The following is a 25,428-nucleotide window of genomic DNA, read 5'->3' as shown; positions in this document are numbered from 1 at the left end:
CTTTTGTATTATTGCATTTATTTTACTTTTTTTCCTTTCTTCCTATTACATTGTATTTCTGACTTGGAGTCTCTCACTTGTTTTGCTTTCAAACCACTACAGGCAGCTACGGAAATTACCCTCAGATGCTGCCTGCAGGCTTAGCTGCACAGCCCAGCCCCAAAACAATCTGTTCTAATTTTGTTCAGCCATTAAGCAGATAAATCTACTTAATCTTCCCCAGGTCAATGGATGACACACTAATATCAGTATTTCCAGCAAAAACTGCTGTCAGTGCAATAGGTGTTAGTGTAGACGTTCCTTACAAAGCATCCAGCTAGACAAATATTGGTTGTGATACAATATTTGCAAGGCAATGGACTCAAATGTTGTCAAGTGTTAGGTGATTTACAGAGCATTTAAACCAGGTCATTAATATTGATCAACTGTCAAGTTAGATTTTTTTTCTACACACAATTTAAATAATTTAAATTCATGAACAACTAAGCTAACAAGTTGTAAAAGGACATGAGGGATAACAGTAAATGTAAATATAAATCTATTAAAATCTTCTACTTCTTTGCTGGTTTATGTATGTACAGACAAAGAAACCACAGACGTGAACACAGGCAAAATGTGTCATGTTGAATCCTGCACTCACCTCATAGAAAGTATTCTACTACTCACAGGAAGGCAGAAAACATTGTATTTTGAGTGTCTGGGTGTCAGGAATTAACTGCACCTGCACCAATACACCATCTACAAAATATACATCTTTTATTTTTAACGAACTATGGAAATAAAGTAAGTTAATTCAGGCTCTTACTGAAGCTATAACTAATGTTCTACAAAAACATAACTCATCTTGTTTACCATTACTGCATTTGCAAAGTATAGAAACCATATTCCTATTATATTTGAAAGTAAAAGGGAGTATTTACACATGTAAAAGAAACTAATATGTTAATTAGAAAATAAGCATTAAATTGCCATTTTTCCAATTACAACATTCTCCATTTACAGAATGGATTGGATATGCAGGTTCTGTTTTTTCTGTTTTGAGGCTGATGATCTACCAGTTCTAATAGCTACAGTGAAGCAATTATTAAAAAAAAAAAAAAAAGGCAGAAAGAACATGCCACAGAAACAATCTGGAGGAGATGAGCCATCATCTGTCCAGAAATCAAGAGAAATGGAGAAATGGGTTTCTCTTTCTGGACACCCAAGCTGTACAAGAAATCTCTGTCAGGAGCAATCATGAGTAGAAGAATCACAGAATCCAGGACGGTTTGGGTGGGAAGGGCCATTAGAGATCATCCAGTCCCTCCCACCTGCCGTGGGCAAGGACACCTTCCACTATCCCAGGCTGCTCCAAGCTCCATCCAACCTGGCCTCAAAAATATTAGTCTGCTAAAGGTAAGTGGGGGAATAACAAGGTAAATTAAAGGAAATAAAAAATTAAACTAAAGGAAAAAAAGTAAGAATATGACACACCAGAATAATATGAGAGAGAAGCATTTTTGTCTGTCCAACTGCACTGTGCATCACCAGGAAAAAGCCAAATGCTAAGGTCCCTGATCCTTGGAACAGAAATGAAGAAAAATGTGTCTACACTGAGAAAACTCAGAACCCTCCTCAACTGCCAAAGATGGGAAAGGGAGGTCAATATTCCCTGAGCAAGGGAAAAGGGAAGGGATGTGTGTGCTGGTTTGGGCTGGGATTAATTTTGTTCACAGTAGCTGGTACTGGGCTGAGATTTCTATTTGAGCTGGGAACATGCTGATAACCCAGGGGTGTTTTCCTTATTGTCCAGCAAAGCTCACCCAGAGCCAAGGTCTTTTCTGCTCCACCAGGGAGGAGCTGGGAGGGGGCACAGCCAGGACAGCTGATCCCAGCTGACCCCAAGGATATTCCATCCCATATGGCCTCGTGCTCAGCATACAAAGCTCCGGGGGAAGAAGGAGGAAAGGAGGACTATTGGAGTGATGGTGCTTGTTTTCCCAAGTCACAGTTACCCATGATGGGATCCTGCTTTTCTGAGGATGGCTGAACACCTGCCTGCCAGTGGGAAGTAAGGAAAGAATTCCTGGTTTTGCTTTGCATGCGTGTGTGGATTTTGCTTCACCTTTTTTAACTGTCTGTACCTCAAGCTGAGAATTTTCCCACTTTCACCCTTCCACATCTTTCCTCCAACCCACCAATGGGGAGCTAGCAGCAACATAGGGCTGAGCTGGGGTTAAACCATGGAAGCCACAGTTGATTTTACGACTGCTCTGCTTGAAAAATCACATCTATCTAACAAAAATGTTTCAAAAAAGGGGCAGGGGAAATTTGAAATCTGCCTTCAAGGTACCCAGGTATTGCTAAAATTCAAAGGTAACCTTTTCTAATGTACATGGCTTGCATGTACACCTCTAAAACATTGTCTTAAAATAAGATTGACAATGATTTTGATAATATGGCTGTATTAAATGCAATTCTCATTAAACTAATTTTGAAAAGTATATTTATGAAGCAAGGAATCTTTACCTATAAACCTTTCCCTGATTCCTTCCTGACAGACAAAAATACAAACTTTTCTACTGTAACCAATGACTAGAAGTAACTTGTTTGAAAAAAAAAAAATCTCAAATCTATTTAACAAAATTACCGGCCCCTGACTCAGAAGACAGTCACAACCTTTCCATCAAGAGAAGCAAACCAGGAAAATTCCCCACAGGCAGAAGAAACTCAACAGAACCCTGGTATGTGACTAACGCTGGGCTGTTCTGTCCCTGCTCTGGGGGTACTCATATCTAAAAATCCCACATCTCACCTCAAATTGGAGAGCCACCAGCCCACCCTTCATGGTGTCATCAAAACCTTACATGACCCATTTGTAGCTTCAGACTCCACACCACACTGCAGTAGCATCACAATGTCACTACAAGTTCTGTGAAAAGGATCTTCCCCCTTTTAATTTGTTTTGAAATTACTGATTATTTCAGCACTTTTCTTCAGACAAGAGAAAAATAATGAACAGTTTCCTTCCTCCAGCTACCTTCTCCCAAGGTGAAGAATCCTAGCATATATTTTAAATTACTTCAGAATTACTTTAAATTACTTAAAAACATTTCTTTTGCTTCTTCATCATTTCCACATGCACCTCAAAGGCTCAAAAGCAGAAAAAAGTAACCACCTGATTTCATGAAGAATTGACAAAGCTGAAATTTCATCATTAGCAATAATTACAGAAGAAATTAAAATTACTGATGATAAACAGCAAAATTCTCAGGAACTAATTTTCCAGCACTACAGGATGTGTCTTTAAACACAGATGCTGCCCTGGAAAACTTTTGTTCTGTCTTAAAAGAAAATCAGTTAGCAACAGTCCACAAGTTCACCCATAGAGAGCAAAGGAAAATCAAGTTTGGATTAAAACACAGAATCATGCACAACAGAATGCCTGTGTGGACATTCACAATGTATAAAAGCACTTGAAATTGCTAAATCCTAACGTGCAAGGTCTCGAAAATTACTTCCTGCAGTTCCTGACTCGATGTTAGAACTGATTTTATATTTGTGGCAGAGTTTTTTTGTCATCAATAATCGTCCCTTATTTCAAAAATACCCAGCTGTAAGACCAGGTATTGCATGAATTCTGATGGAGGTCATTTCTTCTCCACTCCCTCCATCCTTCTCCATCCCCCTTATTGTTAATGTGTAGCAAAAGAATACTATGCAATTGATTTTTAATCATTTGGACAAAAGCAAGAACTATGCATATGCTGGCAAAACTGAGCTTAAACTTTGTAGAATGGAAATTCTACAAATTTATAGAATGGAAATTCTGAAGGATTCCTTCACCTAAACCCATTATTACATTACTTTCTTTGGCACCTTATTAAAGGCACACTGCAAAAATTACTTGAGAAAAAACTACTGCCCAACAATCCCATCCTGACTGTGAAACTATTGCTCCACGAAACTTTTCTTGCTCAAGGTAAATGGTGTTTAATTTACAGACTCTTAACATCATCCTGTCACGCTGCTCAGCCTCCCACAGGCAAGTCCATCTGCTGTCCAGGGGTTACCTCAGTGGTTCACATTAATCCTCACTTACACATGCTTCTTGTGGAACTCCAGGATCTTTCCTTCAAGTTTTTCCTGATTTGGCAAATACTGGTTTGTTTTAAGGTGTTCTCGATCTTCTGATTCATCAAAATCCCCTATTTCAGCTATGACAGAAAACAAAACAATGCCAGGGTAAGAAGAAACAATGAAAAAGAAACAACAACAGAAAATACTTGGGAAGGAATTAGAGAGAACACAAGAGCCTTTAAGTGGTTCAAATTTGTGCATGATGCTTTGTATCCAGCTTCATTTTACCAAACTCACATTTATCCCAAACTGAGGATTCCTAGGGAATACAGCAGTATTTGAACATTGTCTGGAAAATTCAGACTTCTCAAGTGTGAAAGATGTGAGATTCGTAGAAGACTTGTAAGGTGGCCTGAAAATTTCTTCCTTACAGATACCTTATACCAAATAGTATATTTCAATTTATTTTTCACTATATATATGTAAAATAGTAATAGACAAGGCTACTTGGGAAGATGGCAAATTACATCTGGAATTTTGTTCTCGCCTTCACATATCCACGTCCTTCAGATGCAATGCTGTGAATTTCAGAAGACTTACAGAAGAAAAAGCATTATTGTGAAGTGCAGAACAGCTTCCACCTGATATAACACAAAACAATCAGAAGTCTTTGGCTTGGAATATGAAAGTACAAGGCAGGCAGAACATGTGGCAAATGTATATAAAAATTACAAGCTGAATAAATAAATTTTAAGAAGTCATTTACTTTTTCTGATAAAAAAAATATGAAGCTGCAATATTAAATTCAAAACCAAAAGGTATTAAAAGATAAAAGTACGTATGTTGTCCTAAAAACTTCCCAAAAACTAAGCTGTGAAGCTCATTTCTGTGGAAGGATGCCAAAAATATAAGCAAATTGAAGAATTAGACAAATATAAGGGCAACCAAACACATATGCAGAGTCAGTTTGTGATGCTGTGTGCAGTGATTATGGGATGGATGCTGCAACTTGCTTGCTCTGTGTCTGAGGGCATCTGCCATCAGCTACTGTCAGAGAAAGGAATGGGCTTGTTCTTAACAAGAACACAGCAAATCCTATTTAAAATCTACCCAGCACATGAAAGAATGAGTAAAAAATACTGAAAGGTGCTTCTGTAATGTAATTGCTGTTGAAAATAAACCTGTTCTTTCTCACAGCCCATTTTCCAGAAGAGCAGAATCAGGCTAAGCAAGGCCTGACAATGAGATTTCCCCCATCAGCTCCACAGTGCTGGAAAATCATGAGCAGGTTTTAATGGTGTCACTCATTGCTGGCACACACACAAGACAGATTTCCACTTCCAATAATATCACCAGAAGTAATACTGTTATAACTGTATTATGATAATGCATTGCAGAATTAGACAACCAATAACTACTTAGCAGTGCACATGTGAAGAAACATCATTGATCAGCTTTTGCTTCCAGCCAGCAAAGAGCCACCAAAGGCCCTGTCTGCAGGCTGCACTGCAGACCCAGAACATTTCAGCTGCTGCTCCAGCAATTTGATGTCTGAACTCACTCAAGGTTTCCAACCTCGTCTCAAAGGCCACATTTTAGGTCTTTAAGCATGTACAGCCAGCAGCAGCACGAAGTGCTTCCAAATAAATTGTTTCCCATTTCCATTTTCAGTCCCAACGAGGCGGAAAGCTGCTGACAGACCCACTGCAGAACCTGTTCCAGCATAGTTCTTAGCTGTATTTCAGCCCAGTTCCTGTACAGCCATGTTCTCCCAGGCACAAGGAAAGTGAGAAGTGAAGCCAAGGGAGCACCTAGACAGGTGGGAACACCTGTCTGGAAGATGTGGAGTGCTGGCAACAGAGCTTGCAGAGCCAGAGAAATAGACACTATGGGGCTGGTTTTGTACTGCTCCCCTGAAGTCAAATTTACCTTGTACATAAGCACCAGCTGTTCCTCCCCACACTAGCCCTGATGACCATCCCAGGGTTAAAAACCAACATATTTACAGTGTGTGGAGAAGGAAATACTGTGAGGCAGAGACTTCTTTTAGTTACCAAAAGCTTCTCAATGTGATTTCATGTGGGTTAGCACTGGCACCATCAGCAATGTCCCAGTCTCCCAAGCTGGCATACTCACACTGCAGAAGGTGGGAGACCAGCAGAGCAGCCGTGTTGTCACTGCACGTCAGTCTCTCCTCTGCCAAGTCCCTCTTGATTTGCAGTGCAAACAGGTACCTGGAGGAGAGGGACAAGGGCTGGAGTTACACAGAACATCCTGACACATGAGAGGACAACAGAACAACGGAGCAGGAGGTTGTGAAAGCAGCATCCTCTGATCCTTCTGCTCTCCAAAGAATAACGCAACAGCCCGGCTACCAAGGGGTGGCAAACCAAACCAAAATAACCTGTGACTGCTCCAGTGCAATTTATCTGCACAAAAACACTCACAGGAACAAGGAAGCAGATGGAAAACCATGTTTTAAGCAGGCTTCATCTGTGCAATAACAGTAGCCATCCTTTTCAGCTGGAAAGAAACTTAAAGAACACTTCAAGTGATCTTATCTATTAGAAAAAAAGATGGAAGAACATCATTGATTCCAGTATTTTGTCAGGAAAACTGATAAGCATTTCTGTTAGCACTCAACTAATCTACTCAGCAATTGTATTTTCCAGAATGATATTAGCAGCCTACAAAGACAGTAAGAAGTTTAATTTACTTTTCTTATACTGCTATATTAGTCCAACTAAAATATTTCCCATTCAGTTGTTAAAGAGGAATCATTTCTGTTTAACAGTTTTGTATGCTGTTTCTTCTACTCAGAAGAAGATACAGTAAGGACTCCAGTAAACAGATAACAACTCACTTAAACCTTCAAACTGGCAGACTGATCCTTTTTCTTTACTGAATTACACCCTGAGAGATAGCAATAAAACTTTTTAAAGAGGAATTTATTTTAAAACTTTATTCTTAAAGTAAAAGATACTAAAAGTTATACATTTTGAATGATAGGGTTTTTAAAAATTTTAAGTACTCTAAGTGTTTATTAAAGGCTTTTCAAAGAGTATGCTCTGCTTTCTGCATGTCGGATGAGCTGAGTTTCTTCAGTACACTCACAATAAAGAATACAGTATCATTAATAGCATCATTAACTACCCAGATGCTCTAAGTGCAGACCATAAATACTCAATAAATAGGCAAAATACAGTTTCTGCTCTAAAAAGCTGTATTCCCAATGAATTTCCTGTATGAAACAGCAGTTAATATAAGAAAACTTGGTGCAAAGGAAATATTTAGATAGTATTTCTCCTTACAAGAGACAATCACAACAGCTGTCATGCTGGTTTGTTCTTAAATGCATCTGAAGGATAATAAGGAACCTCTCTAAGAAGAAGTCCAATTAAAAATAGTGAAAAAAGCACTAAATGAGCTCTTTAAACACCAACATCTGGGTAATGTCCTTGTTAGAGGCACAGACTTCAAACTAGGTCCCCAGATGATAACAGGTTGATAGGGCTGCTTGACTGACCACAGATCAATACCTGCAAAAATCACCTATGGTGAGCATGGTAAAATTGTGAACAGCAAGGTGTGTTTGGAAGTTTAAATCACTTACTAAAATATGTACTGATTATTTTGTATTTATTTTTTCTAAACTCTGTTTATAAACATTAGTATTTTCTGTATACTCTGACTCCCTTGACTCCACGATGCTGGAAAACTCTAACTTGTGCTGTTTTCTGTTTCAAAAAGTATTTTTTCTGAAAACATTCATCGGCCAACATGTCTGCTGAAACTGTAACATTCACTGTAGGTGCTCTCTCACTCATCTTCCACCTCAGTTTTGCTGGGAAGCAGCTGTGCTTTAAATTACTCTTTAAATTCAGTACATAAAGCAAGTCCAATAGTTCTAAAAAGACTTTACCTAGTATATTCCTCTTGCAGCTGACCCGGGTCTGGAGGGAAAAACTTTACAGCCAGACGAAGCATTGTAGTCTTTGGTCCTAGAAGAAAAGTTGGGTCATTTCACAGAAAAACCCCTGGTGTTCTTCATGAACACATGCATATTCAGGCAGAGAAACAACACAAAGGAAGTCTAGCTAGACTTCAAATCCCAGCTAACCACAGTGGGCTCTGGTGTAGATTGTTCATGTCAAGTGAGATAAAGCAGCTGTTCTCCAGAGGAACGTGGATACCACTGACAAGATGAGTCTGCAGGCTGAATGCTGGAGAAGGAGTTTCGTGCAATGTGAAATCTGTAACACCTCAAAGCAGCTACTTGGCTGCATAAAAAAAAATCAGAGGTGACCCAGGGAGAGGCTCCCAGAAGGAGAGCAGAAAGGACACACATCCCACAGGCTCCCAACACCCACCTCCACCACCAGGACTGATGCCAGCAGATGTGGCTGGCTCCCCATGGAGATAAAAGGGTGTTTGCAGCCTGCTCCCAGCATGCCTGGTAATACCCATTTCCTCCCATTTTCAACACTATTTTTGTACATCTCAACAACAGGCAGAAAACTAATTCAATTTTCAAAATTAAAGAGAACTCTTGGTCACTATTTGGAATAGCCCATAATGCTCTAAATTAACAGTTCCAGCATCACAACTCAGCCTGTGGAACCACAATCCCTGTTTCACCTGCATTTCTGAAGGAATTACTACAGAGTACAAGAGTCTCTCATCATGCCAGGACTGGGCACCACTGTTTTCCCATTGTTTTTCCTGTCTGAAAGCAAATGAGGCCAAGTACTCCAGAGACAGGCAAAGCCCTGGCCAGCCTGTGCTTACAGGAGCCTGCTGAGCATCCACCTGATGTCCACAGGCACCCTCTGGACCAGAGCCAGGCAGTGCCTCCAGGACTCCCCCTGCCACTGCTGTTTCAAAGTAAACTTAGCAAAATTAAAAATAAATCAAACTTGTTGGAGCACAAGCAGCCTGCTTTAATTTATTTTAAGCACCAAGATCTCTTGAAGCTTAACCAAGTCCAGTTTAACCCTATCAGCCCTGAAGTACACTGATTTCTTCTGTCTGGAATACCTGATTCCCACAGGCCAAACACTCCTTCACTCATCCTCTCGTTGGCCGATGAAAGAATCACAAACTTTATTTTTTGACAAGTAGCTGGGAGAACTCACAGAGTATCACAGCTGTGACAAGAGCAGCTCACAGTCTCCAACTCCAGAATTACTAAAGCTTTGGTGAACAAAAAAACCTCTAAAATCCACATCCTAATTACAGCGTAGTATCTAGAAATGAAAGGAGGTTGGAAATAACACCCTATATTTGACACAGAAAGCCCACACTTGGCAGAGAATAAGGATTCTACAGTTCTAGAGACAGACCAGGTGAGGAAAAGAAATAGTTTTAATGATTCCAGTTAAAAGACCAAAACTTTACATCAAATTTCTGAAAATACTCTGAGCCTCTAGAAGACTTTCACAAGGTTAAGAACAGTCCTGCACATTACCGATGCTAGTCAAATGGAAGTATTAATGTGGGAGCAATTTTGGAAGTGTTTCAAACATGACTTACATCAAATGATAATAACTATAAAAAATTTAGAACATAACACTGCATATTTGCTTCTGTAGCACAAGCCTCCTCTTTTTGTTTAGCCCATCTTGCCTTTCCTCTATGAGAAAGTTCCACTCAAACCAAGAAAAGAAACACTTGCCCAGTCTTAACCATGACACAGAATTTATTATAAGAAGCCAAGTCTGAGCAAAAGCAAGTAACAAAAAGGGTATGAGGAAAAATTACCTAGACAGGAATGGTGAATACAACAGTGTATTATATAAAGGGGCAGCACCTCAGAAAAGGTATCCAAATGTCACCCTGATACTGTGTGCCTGTTAGGAGGCTGAAAATTTGAATCCAAACTCCTTCCCATCTGGAGTAGTTCAGTAGTAAAACTGATTGCATTCATCTGAAATAAATAAAAAACCTAAAAACCTTATCACACAAGATGAAGTTCAATGGATGTCCCAAAGCCAAAACTAACTGAAAATAAACCAGGAACTTTTGTTTTTAGAGAAGATGTCAAAGATTCATAAGTATCTGTCTGCAGGTACACAGCAATCACCAGCAACATCAACCAACAAGTGTGAGCAAGATCACCTTAAATCCCATAACATCTGTGTTCTCCTGCTGCTGGACTAAAAGGCAGAAGTTTAACTTCAAAAACATTCCATTTTACAGAAAAAAAAATAAACAAAAACAAACCCAACCAAACAAAAACCCCAATATACAGAAAACAGGATGTTTCAGTCAATTTAAAATTCATTTCAGAACATGAACATTTGTCAGACAACTGACTGGTATCTCTTACAGACTAATATTAAGAAAAAAAAATAAATAAATCTTTCAGTTTCACTGGCAATACAACAGGGGTGCTAGACTGTAAAGCAGCCATAAATCTTAGTACATCCCTATGATTTTAGACCATTTTAGAACAATATCTGTATCATCAGGGAACACTGTGGTCTAAGGTCAAGTTTCCACACTTCATATAGTATAGGAGAGGATACAGAGGGAGTAACCAAGCAGCACTGCAGACCTATGATTCACCAGATCTTCTCACTGGGACATAATTCCTTCTAGCCAGGAGCATATAAAAAGACAGCACTCCCAACATCTTTTTGGCAGTGAAAAGAGAGTGAAAATATTCTGCACTCTCCTACAAGAGCCTTATTTTTTAGATCATTTGGCTCTTCTGCTTAGAAAACAATGTTGACAAAAGTCAAGAATCATGACCTTAAAGTTAGAAAATTAGCTGGAATTGATGACTTCATATTTTCTGACAATCAATTTTAGACAAAAGAGTAGCTAAAAGCTACTTCCCAGTATTCATTTTCAACATATTTCAATCAAGATCTGGAAAGGAGCAAGAATCCACCACACCCTCCTGATCTTGTTCTTCTACAAAGCCTCTACAATCAGAACCACAAAACAAACAAATTGCTTAACTGCGCTCTACAGAGAAAAACCAAAAAGTTGGATCTAATCTTTCAACATCTAAAGAACCAAGCAGCATCCTGCATTCTTCACCTATTTGGGGCCATTAAAGTGCCTGTCACATTAACACTTTTTAGGTGGTATAAAAACGAGACAGCATCACTGTTGTAGGATGCTCCTGGCCAGGCAGCACAGCCACAGTTCACAGCTGAGTCAGCACACAGGTGAGAGTTCCCCACCTCTGCTCTTCCAGGGAAGCTGCTCCTGAGCCGTGGAAAGAGCTGACATGGGAATCAGCCAAAATGTTCCTTTTTCTTCCCATGGTATGACAACACAATTTCCAAAAGCTAACACAGCAAGTGTTGTATTTCACTTCGACATAACATCAGCTGACCCAGCCTACCCAGATTTTTATCAGAGAAAGAACCCTACCCACAGGAAGTTTCCATTCCACTCACCACATACTACCTATTAAAATGTCAGGTTAGCATGCCCGAGCAGGAACCACTATCACCCCTGCCATGTGTATTTACAGGGAAGCATAACCAGTAAATCAAGTAGTAATTGTGAAAGCAACCCACATAAAGAAGATGCAAATTAAGGAAAACTTCCTTTTTTTAAAACTACTTACTCCGTACTTGTTTAATAACAGGTTTCATAGGTTCCAGCCAAATCTGAAATTGAAGAGAAAAAAATCACAACTTACACTCATATTTAATAGAATACAAGAACATCAAAAGTAAATTCAAATTAAGCAGTCATTTGTGAGTAGCATTTCTTCCTCAATGCATTAATTCCTTTGCTTTAGAAACAGTGTACTTATCTGTTTGAATTGACATTTCTCATGCCTCAATAGAAAACCCACTGATCTGTGCTTAAAGCTCATATGGACAGAAGAAGAGCCAGGTCAGCAAAAGCAGAGCTCCAGTGCCAAGAGGGCAGGAGTCATGCCAAAACCCACAGTCTGACAGGAGCCAGGCTGCAGAATTACAGAAAGTCTGCAGAACATGAAAAGGTCCAATGTTTTTTTCCCTTTTATGCTATTTCTGTCACATGTACCTACCTACTTAAGGGGTTTTACTCAATATTTTCTTTCCACCATTTTTTCTCTTTTTTCAAGTACATTTTAAAAGAAAGACTATTCTAGTAAAAGGAGCATCCACCAAGGTAATGCAAAATATTCTGGAAGCTCAACCACTTTTTTTCCCCACACTTCCAGACAAAAAATTGTTACAAGACAATTATGTCCTTACTAGTTACTGCTCTGTTTGTGAGACAGCTGAAGATTTTAAGAACCTTATTAGCTGCAGAAACAGTTTGGACACTATGCACAAGAAACAGAAACTAAACAAGCTTTAGTGTATTTCCTCAGCTCAAGAGCAGCATGGATTGGTGCCATTAGCACTCCCTGTGTTCTCAGTCATATTCTCTGCATGTTGGTCCTAAAACTAAAAAAGTAATTTTAAAAAAGTTGAAAAAAACAAAACAAAATGAAAGGAAAGTTTGGGTAACATTTTCTAATTTAGAAGCCACACTGTCCTCTTTGCAAGGTACAGGATAAGTGACTAGGAGGCTTAAAGGTGTCAGCATTGATCAAGATCAATGATTTAAAAAGCTTGCAGACCTATGTGCTTGCTGAGGTTTGTGTTGATTAGACAGAAGTTTGTAATGGCTCTTTAGGAAAATTAATTGAAGACTGAATTAACTGAGGATAAATATGAACACAACCAAAATTACACAGCATAATTTGATTTTATAAGTGCTCCTTGAGTTCATGTTTCTCGTTTCAGAGGAAAGGAGGATTTTATTTCTGCCCCCCTGCAAGTGGGGGTCTTGCTATTTGCATCAGCAGCTATTTAACTGCTTTGTACAATTTCTGAGATTTAACAAGAAGCAGGATCTGATTCCGCCCCTCTGCTTTAATAGCTCTTGTCATTCTGGTGAGTGAAACAGATTTACAAGAATCCAAGAGATAATCCCACAGGAGACTACAGGAAACTGCAGCAGACTGAGAAATTTTTGTCACTCAAGGAGCTGCATTCACCAAACCTTTTTATTGTACCAGATTTGTCAGGGAATTGTACGCACCCAATATGACTGGATATTTTGGAACTCAATTCCAAAGTAGTCTGATTCAATCAAATTCAGATGCTTGTAAACTTCTGTCAATAGCGTCTGGCCGTAACATTTTGACTAAGGAAGGAATAAAAAAAAGTTATGGTGAGAAAAAGAAGAATAAACAAGAATAAGCTTACAGCAAAAACAAATGACATCTTTATAAACTGGAGAAAAATATCACAAAGGTTTTTTACATTTTTTTGTCACTGTAACACACAAACATCTAATACACAAGCACAACTCCATACGAAAATCCTTCTCAGAACCAGAGGAAGTGAAGTGGAAGGAGCCACTGGAGGTCACCTATACCCAGTCTCCTGCTCGCAGCAGGGTCAGCAGAGAGCTGAGGAGACCAGCTGCAGGCTATTTGCAGCTCCCTCGATAAACCCACACGTTTGTTTGTGTAGCTGAGTGCTGTGGCCTGCCCCAGCTGCAGCACATGGAGCAGGAGCTGCCAAATCTCTGCTCCACACAGATCCCTCACTCCTTCTCACACCAGGAACCCCAAGGCCACACACAGCCTTTGCAACAACCAGGCTGGAAATGCCTGCGGACAGTGGGAGCCCAAGCAAACCTCCTCTCACACCACGCTTGCTGGGGAATCCTTTCAGTGAATCTCTCCCTCAAGAAACTCACTCACTGACCCTTTCTGAGAGCCAAGTTAGGGGCAAAGCCACCAACATCAGCAGAAAGCAGCTACAGCAACACAGGAGAGAACAGGAAACTTCCACAGCACACCCAAACCAGTGACACTTGGGGCTGCTGGTTCAATCACCCAGCTTGCTCTCAGCATCTCTCACCATGTGACTGCAGCAGGTGCCAGGACAAAAACAGCATTTATGAACCCACACATCAGTACATCTGCATCACTCAGGAAAGAATCCACAAGGCTGCCGCAGTCCATTCAGCAACACACAAAACCTAGCAGGGTGCAGTGGGAGGTGGAATGGGCACCAAACTCCACCTTGGGCCACTCCACAGCCGTGGTGACAGGTTGTGGCAGGCCGGATTATCAAGCAGAACACACTGCCAGCAGTGATGCCACCAGGGTTTTGTTTGTTTGGAAAAGTCCAGCAATGGAAGATTCTATGACTTTCCCATCAAAGCAGCTCTGTAATGACTCTACACGCTCAGAATAAAGTACTCCTTTAAAAGTACTAGGCATTACAATAAATTATCACAGAATCACAGGATGGTTTGGGTAGGAAGGGAGCTTAAAACTTATCTTGTTCCACCCTCTGCCATGGGCAGGGACACCTTCCACTAGCCCAGGCTGCTCCAAGCCCCAGTATCCAACCTGACCTTGGACACTTCCAGGGATCCAGGGGCAGCCACAGCTCCTCTGGACAACCTTTGGCACGGCCTCACCACCCTCACAGGAAAGAATTTCTTCCCAACATCTAATCTAAATGTACCCTTCTTCATTTTAAAGCCAAATTAGTGATAGAGGAAAAATTTAATACAATGCAAATTAAAATACCTGAGAGCAAGACTGTGCTATTCTAGGCTTAAAAGATAAAAAACAAAGTGAACATTGGGGAAATAATTTCACATGACTGAGGTGCATAAAAAAATTCAGAAGTATTTGCCGCTTACAGGAAAAACATATAAATTGTCTATATTTTTAGAATTGTGCTAATGTCTCTATAATACTTTAAAAAAACCCCAAGATTTCATAGAGAAAAAGTCTGACAGCCCTGCAGTGCTGCAAAGCTGAAATAGCTTAGTATCCTCAGTGGCGTGAACAAAGTGACTGAATCCAATCCTGTAACCTCAGAGAAAAGCACAGAAGCAGGACAGAGAATGACACAAGATGGGTTTGTACCTCTCACTTAGGCTTTCACCAGCCATGGCACCTGTAAGAGCAACCACAGCTTCAGTCAGGTGAATTAATCTGCTGCAAACACAAGTAATTTGAAAAGTTTCTTGGTATCACACTGGCTCAGGCCACTAATGTTGAAGTCCCCAAATAAAACTGCAAGTCAGGAGAAATGATCCAGTTCACAGAGACTGCAGATGGTACAGAGATGCCAGGCTGAGTGCTGATATGGCACATGAACATGTGCACTCATCTCTTTTTCTGAACAGGTTTTTTTGATGCCTAAAAAGGCGTTTTCTTGGTAAGAATATAGCTGAATTTTTTTAGCCAAAATCTGTGCTTGCAGAAGATTCTGTGTGTTTGGGTTTTGGTTTTTAAATGGTAGCAATGAAATAAGGAATGACACAGCACATGATACATGCACACACAGCAAGCCACATCTCCAGTAAATGACATTCTCTCTGCTGTCTCCTGCATGTTTCCATGCAGGTTACAGACACTGCTGTAGGAGACATATATGCCTGAGAAATGCATTTTGGAAATTAAGTTTCTAAATTCCAGTTCAAACACATTTCTTGCTATGGACTTGTGCATAAATTTTCAAACAGTAACAGAAGAAAATATCCTCAAATATAGTAGGACCCTTGTTTTCTAAGGTCCATAGCCACACATCTGTTATTGCATACCTCCTTTTCCCAGACCACAGATACAAGAAAGGAACACTTTTCAGCCAGCAATGTTTGTGGGAAGGCAGCAATACCCTGACCAACCTCACGTGCAGAAGATGGGACATACACCTTGCCTTTTCATGGACAGATCTACAAACCTTTTGAAGCCTCTGAACAGGACATGTCCTGTGACCCAAATTCCTGATTTCACATTCATGAAACAAGAAGCGATTCTGGTTCCAACCACCTTCTGTTAGAACTGATATACTTGGATTAACACATGAAAGTTGACTGTTAACAATCAGACAAGTTTTACAACCAATCTGTGTGCAGGGCTAGTCCCACACAGGCATTAAAATTATCCTAACTGGATTCTAATACACGACTTTCTTCCATTTAAACTGAGTCACGTCTCTTGGCTCCATCAAGTTCTGTGCCTGAAGACAATCTAGCTGCCTTCATCTTTCCAAAGAAAAGAGGCTGTATGGCACAGATCCCTGGCACTTCTCTCCTTCCATGCTCAAGTCCATGCTCCTTCAAGAGAAACTAGAGATGAAGAAAATTAGATGGTTGGAGATGGAAGCACTGGGCAATTGATTAAATTATAAAGGTGCCCTCCAAACGTTAAAAGTTTAAAATATTTTGTTTTGGCTGTAATTTTGGGTGTCATTTACAACGAAAAGCTAAGAAAAACTCCAATTTAAGCTCAGGATCATTTGGCATCCTTCAAAGGATAAATGTCACATTTTGAAAGAACAATATTAATTTTATTTTAAAATAAAAATAGGGTTCAAAAGCTTGAGACAGAACACAGTGTTTGATTATGATGCCTCAAATTCTTAGGGAAAACTCCTCCTAGAACTATTTGGTTCCTCAGTTGTTTATTACATTTATAATCATCCTGTCCAAAGAGCTGAACATTTTGAAGTAGGCAGAAATGAAAGTAACATAGTGGGCAGCTCCATGTCATTGTTTAATTTGCATAAAAGCAGCACAAAGCAAAATATTTGAAGTAATTTCTTAATTAGTGTAATTTTGACATCCGGGCAAGTAGCAGCATGAATGCTTTTCATAAAGGTCCTGCTTTCAATACAAATTCACAACATGGCATACTTTCCATTCCAAACTTCTCAATTACTCTTTATTTTCTGCCAAGACAATGACCACTGATACTACTGAATTATTTCACATAGAAAGAAAGAAAGAAGAAAACACAGGAGAAAAAACCTCAAATAGGCAGCTAACAACAACTTTCTTCTGTGATGCAGCTCTAACTGTACTGTAGATAATTTTAACAAGTCATCAAGAGAAGACTGTTCAGTAGAATAAATTTATTTCAAATTGATTTCTGTGGTGAGATAAAGTTTTAAAAGTTCCCTCAGAGCTGTGTAAGTGCCAGCTGGGTACCCTGACAGGCAGTCATGGCACAGAGAGCCTTTGTGGCAAGAGAAGCTATACCTTCAGACCCTGCTCAGTGCTAACACAGCATTGAACAGGAACAACCGTCCCCACCTGAAGTTTCTTGCCTCAAAGAGATATCTGTCCTTTAGTATTTTGTCCTTTATCAGAGGAATAAACATATTTAATATCAAGAATGCTTAGGACAGAGAAATAAAATAGAAATAATTTTTTAAAAACTAATAACAGCATGCTGTTTTGTTTTATAGAACTGCATAATCACAGAATGGGTTGGGTGGGAAGGGACAATTAAGTTCATCTCCTGCCAACTCCTGCCATGGGCAGGGACCCTTTGCACTATCCCAGGTTGCTCCAAGCCCCATCCACTCTGGCCTTGGACAGTTCCAGTGATGGGGCAGGCACAGCTTCTCTGGTCAACCTGTCCCAGGGCCTCAACTCCATCACAGGGAACAATTTCTTCCCACTATCCCATCTAACCCTGCCCTCTGGCAGTAGGAAGCCGCTCCCCCTTGTCCTGTTGCTCCATCCCTTGTCCCAAGTCCCTCTCCAGCCCTTCTGGAGCTCCTTTAGGCCCTGGAAGGGGTTCTGAGGTCTCTCCAGAGCCTTCTCTTCTCATGGTGAACCCCCACAGCTCTCCCAGCTTGGCTCCGGAGCAGAGGGGCTCCAGCTGTTGGAGCATCTCTATGGCCTCCTCCAGACTCACTCCAGCAGACCCATCAGATCCCTCACACCAGAGCAGAGCAGGACAATCAAGCCAAGGGTTATTTGCTATTTTCTCAAATATCACTCCCTACATGGCAGATCCCCCCTCTGCCATAATGTCTGAGCTTAGGAGAAGAGAAAAACAAACTCATAGCCCAGGATTTTCAGTAGACTATAACTCAATATTACCAAAATCAATGCTTCCTCTCTACCTCCCAAACTTGTCTTCCAGAATATCTTAACTTTCTGTTTTCACATATTTTAATTTAAAAACCAAAATCCCCACTATTTTCATAAGGAGTAGTATTCCCATCTTCCAAAACTGCCAAGCTGCCCTTGCTCCAACTTTCCAAAAAAGAAATCCACTTTTGGCAGCAGATAAGCTGGAAGGGAAAATCAGTCCACAAGTCAATAGTGTGGAAAAAGAAGAGTTATAAAGCTGAGGTATAGAATGGAAACTCTTGTGCAGCCAGAGCCACTGAACTCAATAAGCACCAGCAAACACTTTAAATTTTTGTGTCACAGAAATCTGAATCTGCCAGAAGACCAAACTCTCTAGTTAATAGTGGATGTGCACGAAAGGCAGAAGTTTAGATTTGACATCATCACTCACAAGCAGCCAACACAGAGCCAACATGGAGCACCCTGTGAATGGCCAAAGCAAACCAAACTGATTTAAATAAAGGCCACTTTGATGTGGATTTTTAATGGTTTTTCTTCTTCAGGCACTTTACAAGCCTTCCTAATGAAAAAGTGATTTTTCATTCTTTGGCAAATTAAAAAAAATAGACAATTTGCAACTAAACATAGACTTGTTATTTCCTTTCTTAATGAGAAATATGCAAACATTTTGGTGAGTTTATAGTTCTGTTTATCTCCAATCCTTCTGTAATCTGTTAGATCTCTGTCCAAACAAAGTGTGAGACAGAAAAAACACTCTCAAAACTCCCCGTTAATAATCATCATTAATGCCACATATAAACAAAACTGCATTTCTGAATACAGGATGGACATTAGGATCTTTAACAGAAAGAAGGAAATAATCTAAGATGGCAAGGAATATCAGTCATTAACTTTGTACTTTCACGGCTGAAACAGAATGACCCTTAAAGCTCCATATCTACTATTCAATCTGCAGACTGGAAGAGCAAGAAACAACTGCCTTCTTTTTCAGTGCTTTATTAGTTTTCTCAGTTTTGATTGGAACTAGTAACTCCAATGAAAATATTCCCTGATTCCCCACAAAAACAAGCACCAGGTAACAATTCTGTCAAACACTGTTTTCATGTGCTCAGCTAAATTGCTTAAATACTATTTTATTTTGATCACCTGAACATTTAGCAATAACTTTAAGCTTCAATTCTTTCAATTTTTCTTTTAGATCTTTGTGAAGAAAACATTTTAAATTTATTTTAAATACATTTATTTCAATACATTTATTTTATCTACCCTTCTGTACCATCAGGTCACTTCACTAAGACTGTACCAAGAATAGTCTGCAGAGCATTTAACAGCTTACAGAGCACAGGATGCAGCTTTATTATCACAAAATGAGATAGAGTGCACTTTCATCTTGAAAGTTCTTCTTTATTAAAAATAATAAGTTATTATGTTACAGAAAGAAGAATTATTGTGTTACAGTATTTCCACACAGTGTTGAAATACTATTGACTCAACCATGGAAGCTGTAAACTCAAATAAAAATCTCGGAGCTATTTCAAGTTCCATTATTACACTCCATACTGGGCATTTTTTTGTTTAGAAAAAAAAGTAAAGTTCTAAGACTCCCTCCCCGTGATTTTTTTTTTTTTTTTGTCCTAAGATTTCAGTGGTCGGTTTTGATGTGGGTTTGTCAGGGTATTTTTAAGCAGAATCCACAGCCAGACAAATTATTCTAGAAATGGAAGCCTCTGGCTCATTTAATTAGGGCTAGCTTTAAAATTATGATCATTTAAAGGATCATTTAAGGCAATGTCAAAGCACATCACTGCCAAATGAACCAGCTCTACCCAACAAACAAGCTTTTCCAGAGTGGTTAGACTTGCTGGATGCCTGAAAGTAGGAAAACAACAATTGGCTGACATGGGAAAACATTCCCAAAAGGGAGGGAATTACGTGAATGAAACTGGAAAATGTATACTTAGGCAGAGAGCATGTAGAGACAAAAATGATCTTAAGCTTTTAGAAATGGTGCTGTGCTGAAATACCTGGACTACTTGGAATTAAACTGCTGTAGACTATTTGGGGAAGAAGGAAGTCACATAAATTAACACTGTGGGCCACATCCTTGGACAGAGTTTCACAGGTACTGCTGGATGATTTGGCACCTGAGTTCCTGCTTGTTAATAATTGAACATCCAGGTGACAACAGCGACAGTATCACAGAGAGGAGCAGCTTTGGGGTAGCTGATCCCAAGTGCAGGTTCAAAACAGAAAGTCTAAGCACCTCCTTTGTTCACACAAGCTAATAAAGAGAAGGAAATAGAAATCAGACTGATCTCAGCTCTTGCCCCTTAAACTTTGTTACTTGCAGGAATCCCTGGACCTTTCTACAGCCATTCCCTAGGACAGGCCTGGCCACTCCACACACTCAGACTGTAGGTGCTTCATTTCATATGCATGTAAATGCATATAAATAAAACTCTATGTTTTTAAGTCATTTTAAACACAGAAAATACTTTGTTTACCTCTGCTCATGAAAAACAAACAAACAAAAAAAACAAACAAACAAAAAACCCACAAACAACCCACCTCACTAAAATTGCAAACTTTTCTCTATTAATTATGCTTTTGCCTCAAAACTATCATCCATGTCCACATTCACCAGATTTGATCTGGGCTTTCATAGAATTACAGAATGGTTTAGGTAGGAAGTGACTTGAAAGACCATCTCATTCCAGCTCCTGCCATGGGCAGGGATTCCTCCCACTATCCCAGGTTGTTCCAAGCCCTGTCCAACCTGGCCTTGAACCCTTCCAGGGATCCATGGCCAGTCACAACTTTTCTGGGCACCTGTGCAAGGGCTTCACCAACCTCACAGGGAACAATTTCTCCCCAGTAGCCCATCTAACCCTGCCCTCTGGCAGTGTGCAGCCATTTCCTCTTGTCCTGTCACTCCAAAACTTTGTCCCAAGTCCCTCTCCACCTTTCTTGGAGCACCTTCAGATGCTCAAAGACCTCAACAATGTCTCCCCACACATCTTCCTTCTCCAGGCTGCACAATCCTAATTCTCCCAGTCTTCCCTCCTAGGAGAGGTGTTACAGCACCCAGGTAATGTACTTCCCCTACGAGGTGTTAGGCTACTCCAGGCTGACAGACTGCTTTAAGGAAACCTGCCCAAAGGAAGTAGTTTAAAACATCTAGAAGACAGTTATGACAGACTCTTTGCACAAAAGAAAAATACAAATTGGGTATTTTTACAGAAAAGGCCAAACCTCCCTTTTGTTTTGTGCAAAACTTAAATTGCACCAGCTGCTCTAACATCACTCCCCACTGTACTTTGAGCAGAGGCATGATAACACGGTGATGGGTTAATAAATACCTACAAGGCAGATTAGATAAGGCCTAGCTTTTCTAACTTCCCCCTTGCCAGCAGGAGTTTCCTACACCCCTGGCTTCAGGCTGCTGAGAAGTGGCTGAGGGCACAGCAATACTTTTCCTTCATTATTTCAGTCAAAGGCACGTCAGGCAGCTCTAATAGAGTCTCTACAAAGCTTTGGGGGTTTTCCTTTTCCTAATTCTTGTTTTTATTAATGAATGACTGCTCTGTCAGAGAGAGGGGCCTACCCTCCTCCCATATCCACCACTCCAGCCTTGAACAGTAAATCTCTCACACTAGGCATCACTAGCACAGCATAGCTTTTTAAATATTCAGTGTATACGGCCTCTCTCTTACCAAGTAGGCAGCACTGCCCTTTCCAAACATGAATTTGGTTGCAAGGAGAACGGGCTGACAACACAGGTGTGCTTTTGCAACCCTCTTTAGCTAAATGCAAACCCCCAAGTCTGTGCTGCTCTGAACCCTGAAAGCACCATGACATCCTTGCTCAGCTCCAAGTCCCTTTTTCCTGTAGGCACAAACTTAAAAATTCTCTGATCTGCCTCTTGGCACACTGAACTTCTGTAGCTGTCTTTAGCTGCCTGTGGGTTGATTCTTGGTTTGCTTTTGGATTTTCTTCCCTTTCAGGCTTCATATGTTTTATAGAATTACCCATCTGTGGGCCCAACCATGAATGTCACCCACACCCAAAAAAGCTTTAAAAGGTTTCCAGTGAACTTCTTATTTTGTTTCTTTTTTTGTGGAACACAGCATTTCCTACAGCCATTTTGGTTAAATGGCACAAGACTGGTTTCAGCTGATTTTCCATGTCCTGCATCACTAGACTATGAAAACAGCAATGAACACCTGCCTAGCCAGACAAACTGCTACAAATTCAATCCACTACATTAATATTTCAAGGACTGTAATAACACTTGATCACCATTTTCCTAAATGGTTTCTGTGTATTAAGATGTGTACATATAATCAGCTTTTTGTACAGGGATATTGACTGTTTTTTCTTTACTGCAGTAGAACTCAATTTTCTTTACATATAATATGACATTTAAGGTCAATTATTTTATTATTATAAAATAATAATTTTGGCTTATACAATTTAAGTTCATATTTTTCCTAAAAACAAACAAACAAAAAAAAAAATGAAAAACACTCGAATGAACACACTCTAAATGTCTGTCAATAAAATGGCTGTGGTTTCACCTTTCCCCACCCAATACCACATTCCTACTTAGCATCAAAAAAGTCAAGCTTCCAAACACAAAATAACAGGCCTAAAAAATATATAGTGGAATCAAACAGTACAGAAAATGCAAAGCTTTAGTTACTTTCTTTTTAAACCCTATAATAATTGTAAATTTAAAATAGTGAATCACTAACTTTCTCTCCTGAGGTCAGATAAAAATAAGTCGTAAGGCAGCTTATTTGCCATATTTAGGAGACTCGAACCGAAGCAATGACAAACATCTGGCTATGATTCTTTCTGGAATTTTGACTATTTCTTCCTGGCTAGGGAAGAAAAACACTGAGCTGACCAACAGCACCTCGATTCCTCCAGCACAGCACTTAATAGGATTCAGCAGCAGACTATCCCTTGACTCCTCACATATTTAAGCTGTTAATACTTTCACGGCAGAAAGAGGAAAAGCCTTCAAGAAAGGAAGGTCTGAGCAGGCACAGAGAGCAAGGCAGAGACAGGAGGAGACCAGTGCCAGAGCCCAGAGCTCTGCCTGTCCCCCAGCAGCACGCCTGGGGCCCCCCACAGCAAGAGCTTTTCAGTGCCCACAGCATTATCCCAGTTTTTAACATACACATATTCCTCACTTAAAGCTGCTCGCTAACAGCATTTAAAGGCTGCATCATTTCTGCATTATCCCCATGGAACTTTCTGGGGGGCACTAGCACTCCCAAAATGCTGCTACTGAGAGCAGCATTTTGTCCTGTGCACAAGTGGGAAACACTTTCTCCAAACAATAGGAAGGATATTGCAGTCAGATTGCTTCCTCTGCCATCCCAAAAACCTCCTGCAGCCCCAGCTCAGCTCCTGATTTCAGGGCCTCTAATGGTTGGTTGAAAACAATGGGCATCCAAGGGGAAGTCACTTTCATGGCACCTTTTCAATCACAGGTAACTGCAAACTGCACAGGAACCAGAACAACCAGAGTTATTCTATTCTATTCTAAACATAAAGATGCAGAGTAGCTCTGCACTTTTATGAATGCAATTTATAAATTTCAGTAAGCCAAGGAAGTGCCCAGCAAAGACAGCATCACTATCAGAGTAATCATCAAGTACACATTTTCAGTTTAGTGCAGAATAAGCCACTTTGGGTTTCGTAGTTTTGCCACTTTGGTTTTTCATAGTTTTCTACATCAATGAACACCAAAGCGGACAAGAGCAGTGAGAGGACACTAATTAATAAGAAAATAAATGAGAGAATTACAGTGTAATCTTATCTAACTAGCCTGTTCTCAAGACAGTGGAGTGGAGCATCTTCCTGCTAGGAGTCCACTGGTGTCAGAGGGAGAAGAACACCTCAGACCACGTGGCAGGGATTTAGAACATCATTACCTCATTACATTAAAAAAATATAGTCTTCTGTTCTCAGAACAGCCCAAGAAAGATTAGCACATAAGAAAAAAAATTCAGTTTAAATTTTCCCTCATAGTAGAGCAGGCAGGCAGACCCTATTATAAAATGTATAAATATTTTTTAACTCCCAAATCTCATTTGACATCCAAGCAGAAGGAGAAGAGGAAGTACATGCCACTGAAGAAGCACCAAATTCTCCCCAAACAATTCAGTAAACTTCAAGCATGTTAATATAAACTATTTTTTCTGGGGCACTTCCTCATAGCATAGAGCATAATTCATGTAAAAGAATTTGCCAAATGATACGTATTTCCTACATAAGGAACAACACACAGACCAAATATTAAACATCATATGATAGCAGAAATTCCATTAAATGTCATTTTGGTGGATTCAACCCAGCCTAGACCCTTCTACTTAAGAGTCTGCTCCATTTTTGTGCTGATCAAAAGCCTCCAAGTTTAATCTCTTCAGAAAATCTGGAAAGCTGACAGAACTTCTACCGTAAAACCCGGATTACTTTGAACTGTGCCCACAGTTTGAACTAAATTGAATTTGCCAATCATTCATCTTGCAGTATGCAAAACTACCCTTTGGACAGACTTAGTTTGGAGAGAAAGGCCAGGTACTCCATGAAATGGCATATGCAAGATTTGAGCTGACTAAACGAGCTGGCTGTAAAAAGGAAAAAAAAAACAACTCATGACAATAATGAATATCACAGCCTAGATTTGAATGGATATGTTTCATTCTCTCTTCTGTTTTGGAAGGGAAAGGAGAAACTATAAATAGCCCATTTTCAGTTTTTTTAAAGTCTAGAAAACATTGAGTATTTCTCCATTCCCTAACATTCAAATCAGATTCACTGGAGAAAGGCTCTGCTTAACATACTTTAATGAGTAATTCCCTCTTAGCAACTAATAAAACTCCTGCTTAGAAATCGAACCTTATGAAAAACAGATGGGGAAAATGGACAGTGTACTAAAAAGGTGGTACAATGTAGCTGTGTGGAACTTTTAGCAAGCTGTTCCAGGTACACCAATAACACATAGACAAGACTGTTCTTTCCCATTTTGTTCTCTGTCCATCTGAGTGTTATATCACTCTGTCAGACTGTTCTCTTGCTCTTTGGCAAGTTAAAAAGTCAAGTGGGGTACCCAGGAGGGCAACTACCAACTCCTGCCAGGAGAGAAGCAACTGTTTCAAACACATCTTGGAGAAAGGAAGGGATGACAAGGTAAAGTTGCAGGTACTGAGTTGTTACTGTGGCTACTCTGTTTATCCCATATGGTTAAAAATGCTTCTGTGGCTCATTTTAGGCAGGGAGGACACAAACAGGGCTACTGCACCAGGTTCCCCACCACACCGCACAGGGAAGGGTCTCTCCAGGAGCTGATCCTATACTTAAGTCTGTCCTTCCATTGACACACCATTTCTCCCAGTAAAAAGTCACTTGCCATAGTTCTTACAGACAGAAGAGAAAATAATTTGAGTAGAGGGAAACAAAAACCCCAAACCATCTTTTGCCACCACCTACATC

The 25,428-nt window shown here is 40.0% G+C and overlaps 1 protein-coding gene across 2 annotated transcripts in view; it reads right to left on the bottom strand.

The window, feature by feature from the left end:
* The window catches only part of FARP2 (FERM, ARH/RhoGEF and pleckstrin domain protein 2), a 72,204-nt gene that overhangs the window by 39,027 nt on the left and 7,749 nt on the right, over positions 1-25,428 (bottom strand). For both annotated transcript variants that reach the window (XM_066326091.1, XM_066326092.1), the window contains exons 3-7: positions 13,102-13,206; positions 11,645-11,687; positions 7,982-8,060; positions 6,196-6,293; positions 4,082-4,196 (exon numbers count right to left, since the gene is read on the bottom strand). In XM_066326091.1, the coding sequence (XP_066182188.1) occupies positions 4,082-4,196; positions 6,196-6,293; positions 7,982-8,060; positions 11,645-11,687; positions 13,102-13,206 (440 nt within the window). The remainder of the gene's footprint in view (positions 1-4,081; positions 4,197-6,195; positions 6,294-7,981; positions 8,061-11,644; positions 11,688-13,101; positions 13,207-25,428) is intronic.

The sequence above is a fragment of the Sylvia atricapilla genome, chromosome 10 (genome assembly GCF_009819655.1).
Source record: "Sylvia atricapilla isolate bSylAtr1 chromosome 10, bSylAtr1.pri, whole genome shotgun sequence".
In the NCBI taxonomy this organism is placed as follows: domain Eukaryota; kingdom Metazoa; phylum Chordata; class Aves; order Passeriformes; family Sylviidae; genus Sylvia; species Sylvia atricapilla.
The sequence above is the reverse complement of the archived record's forward strand: the minus strand, read 5'-3'. Positions and strand labels throughout refer to the sequence as shown.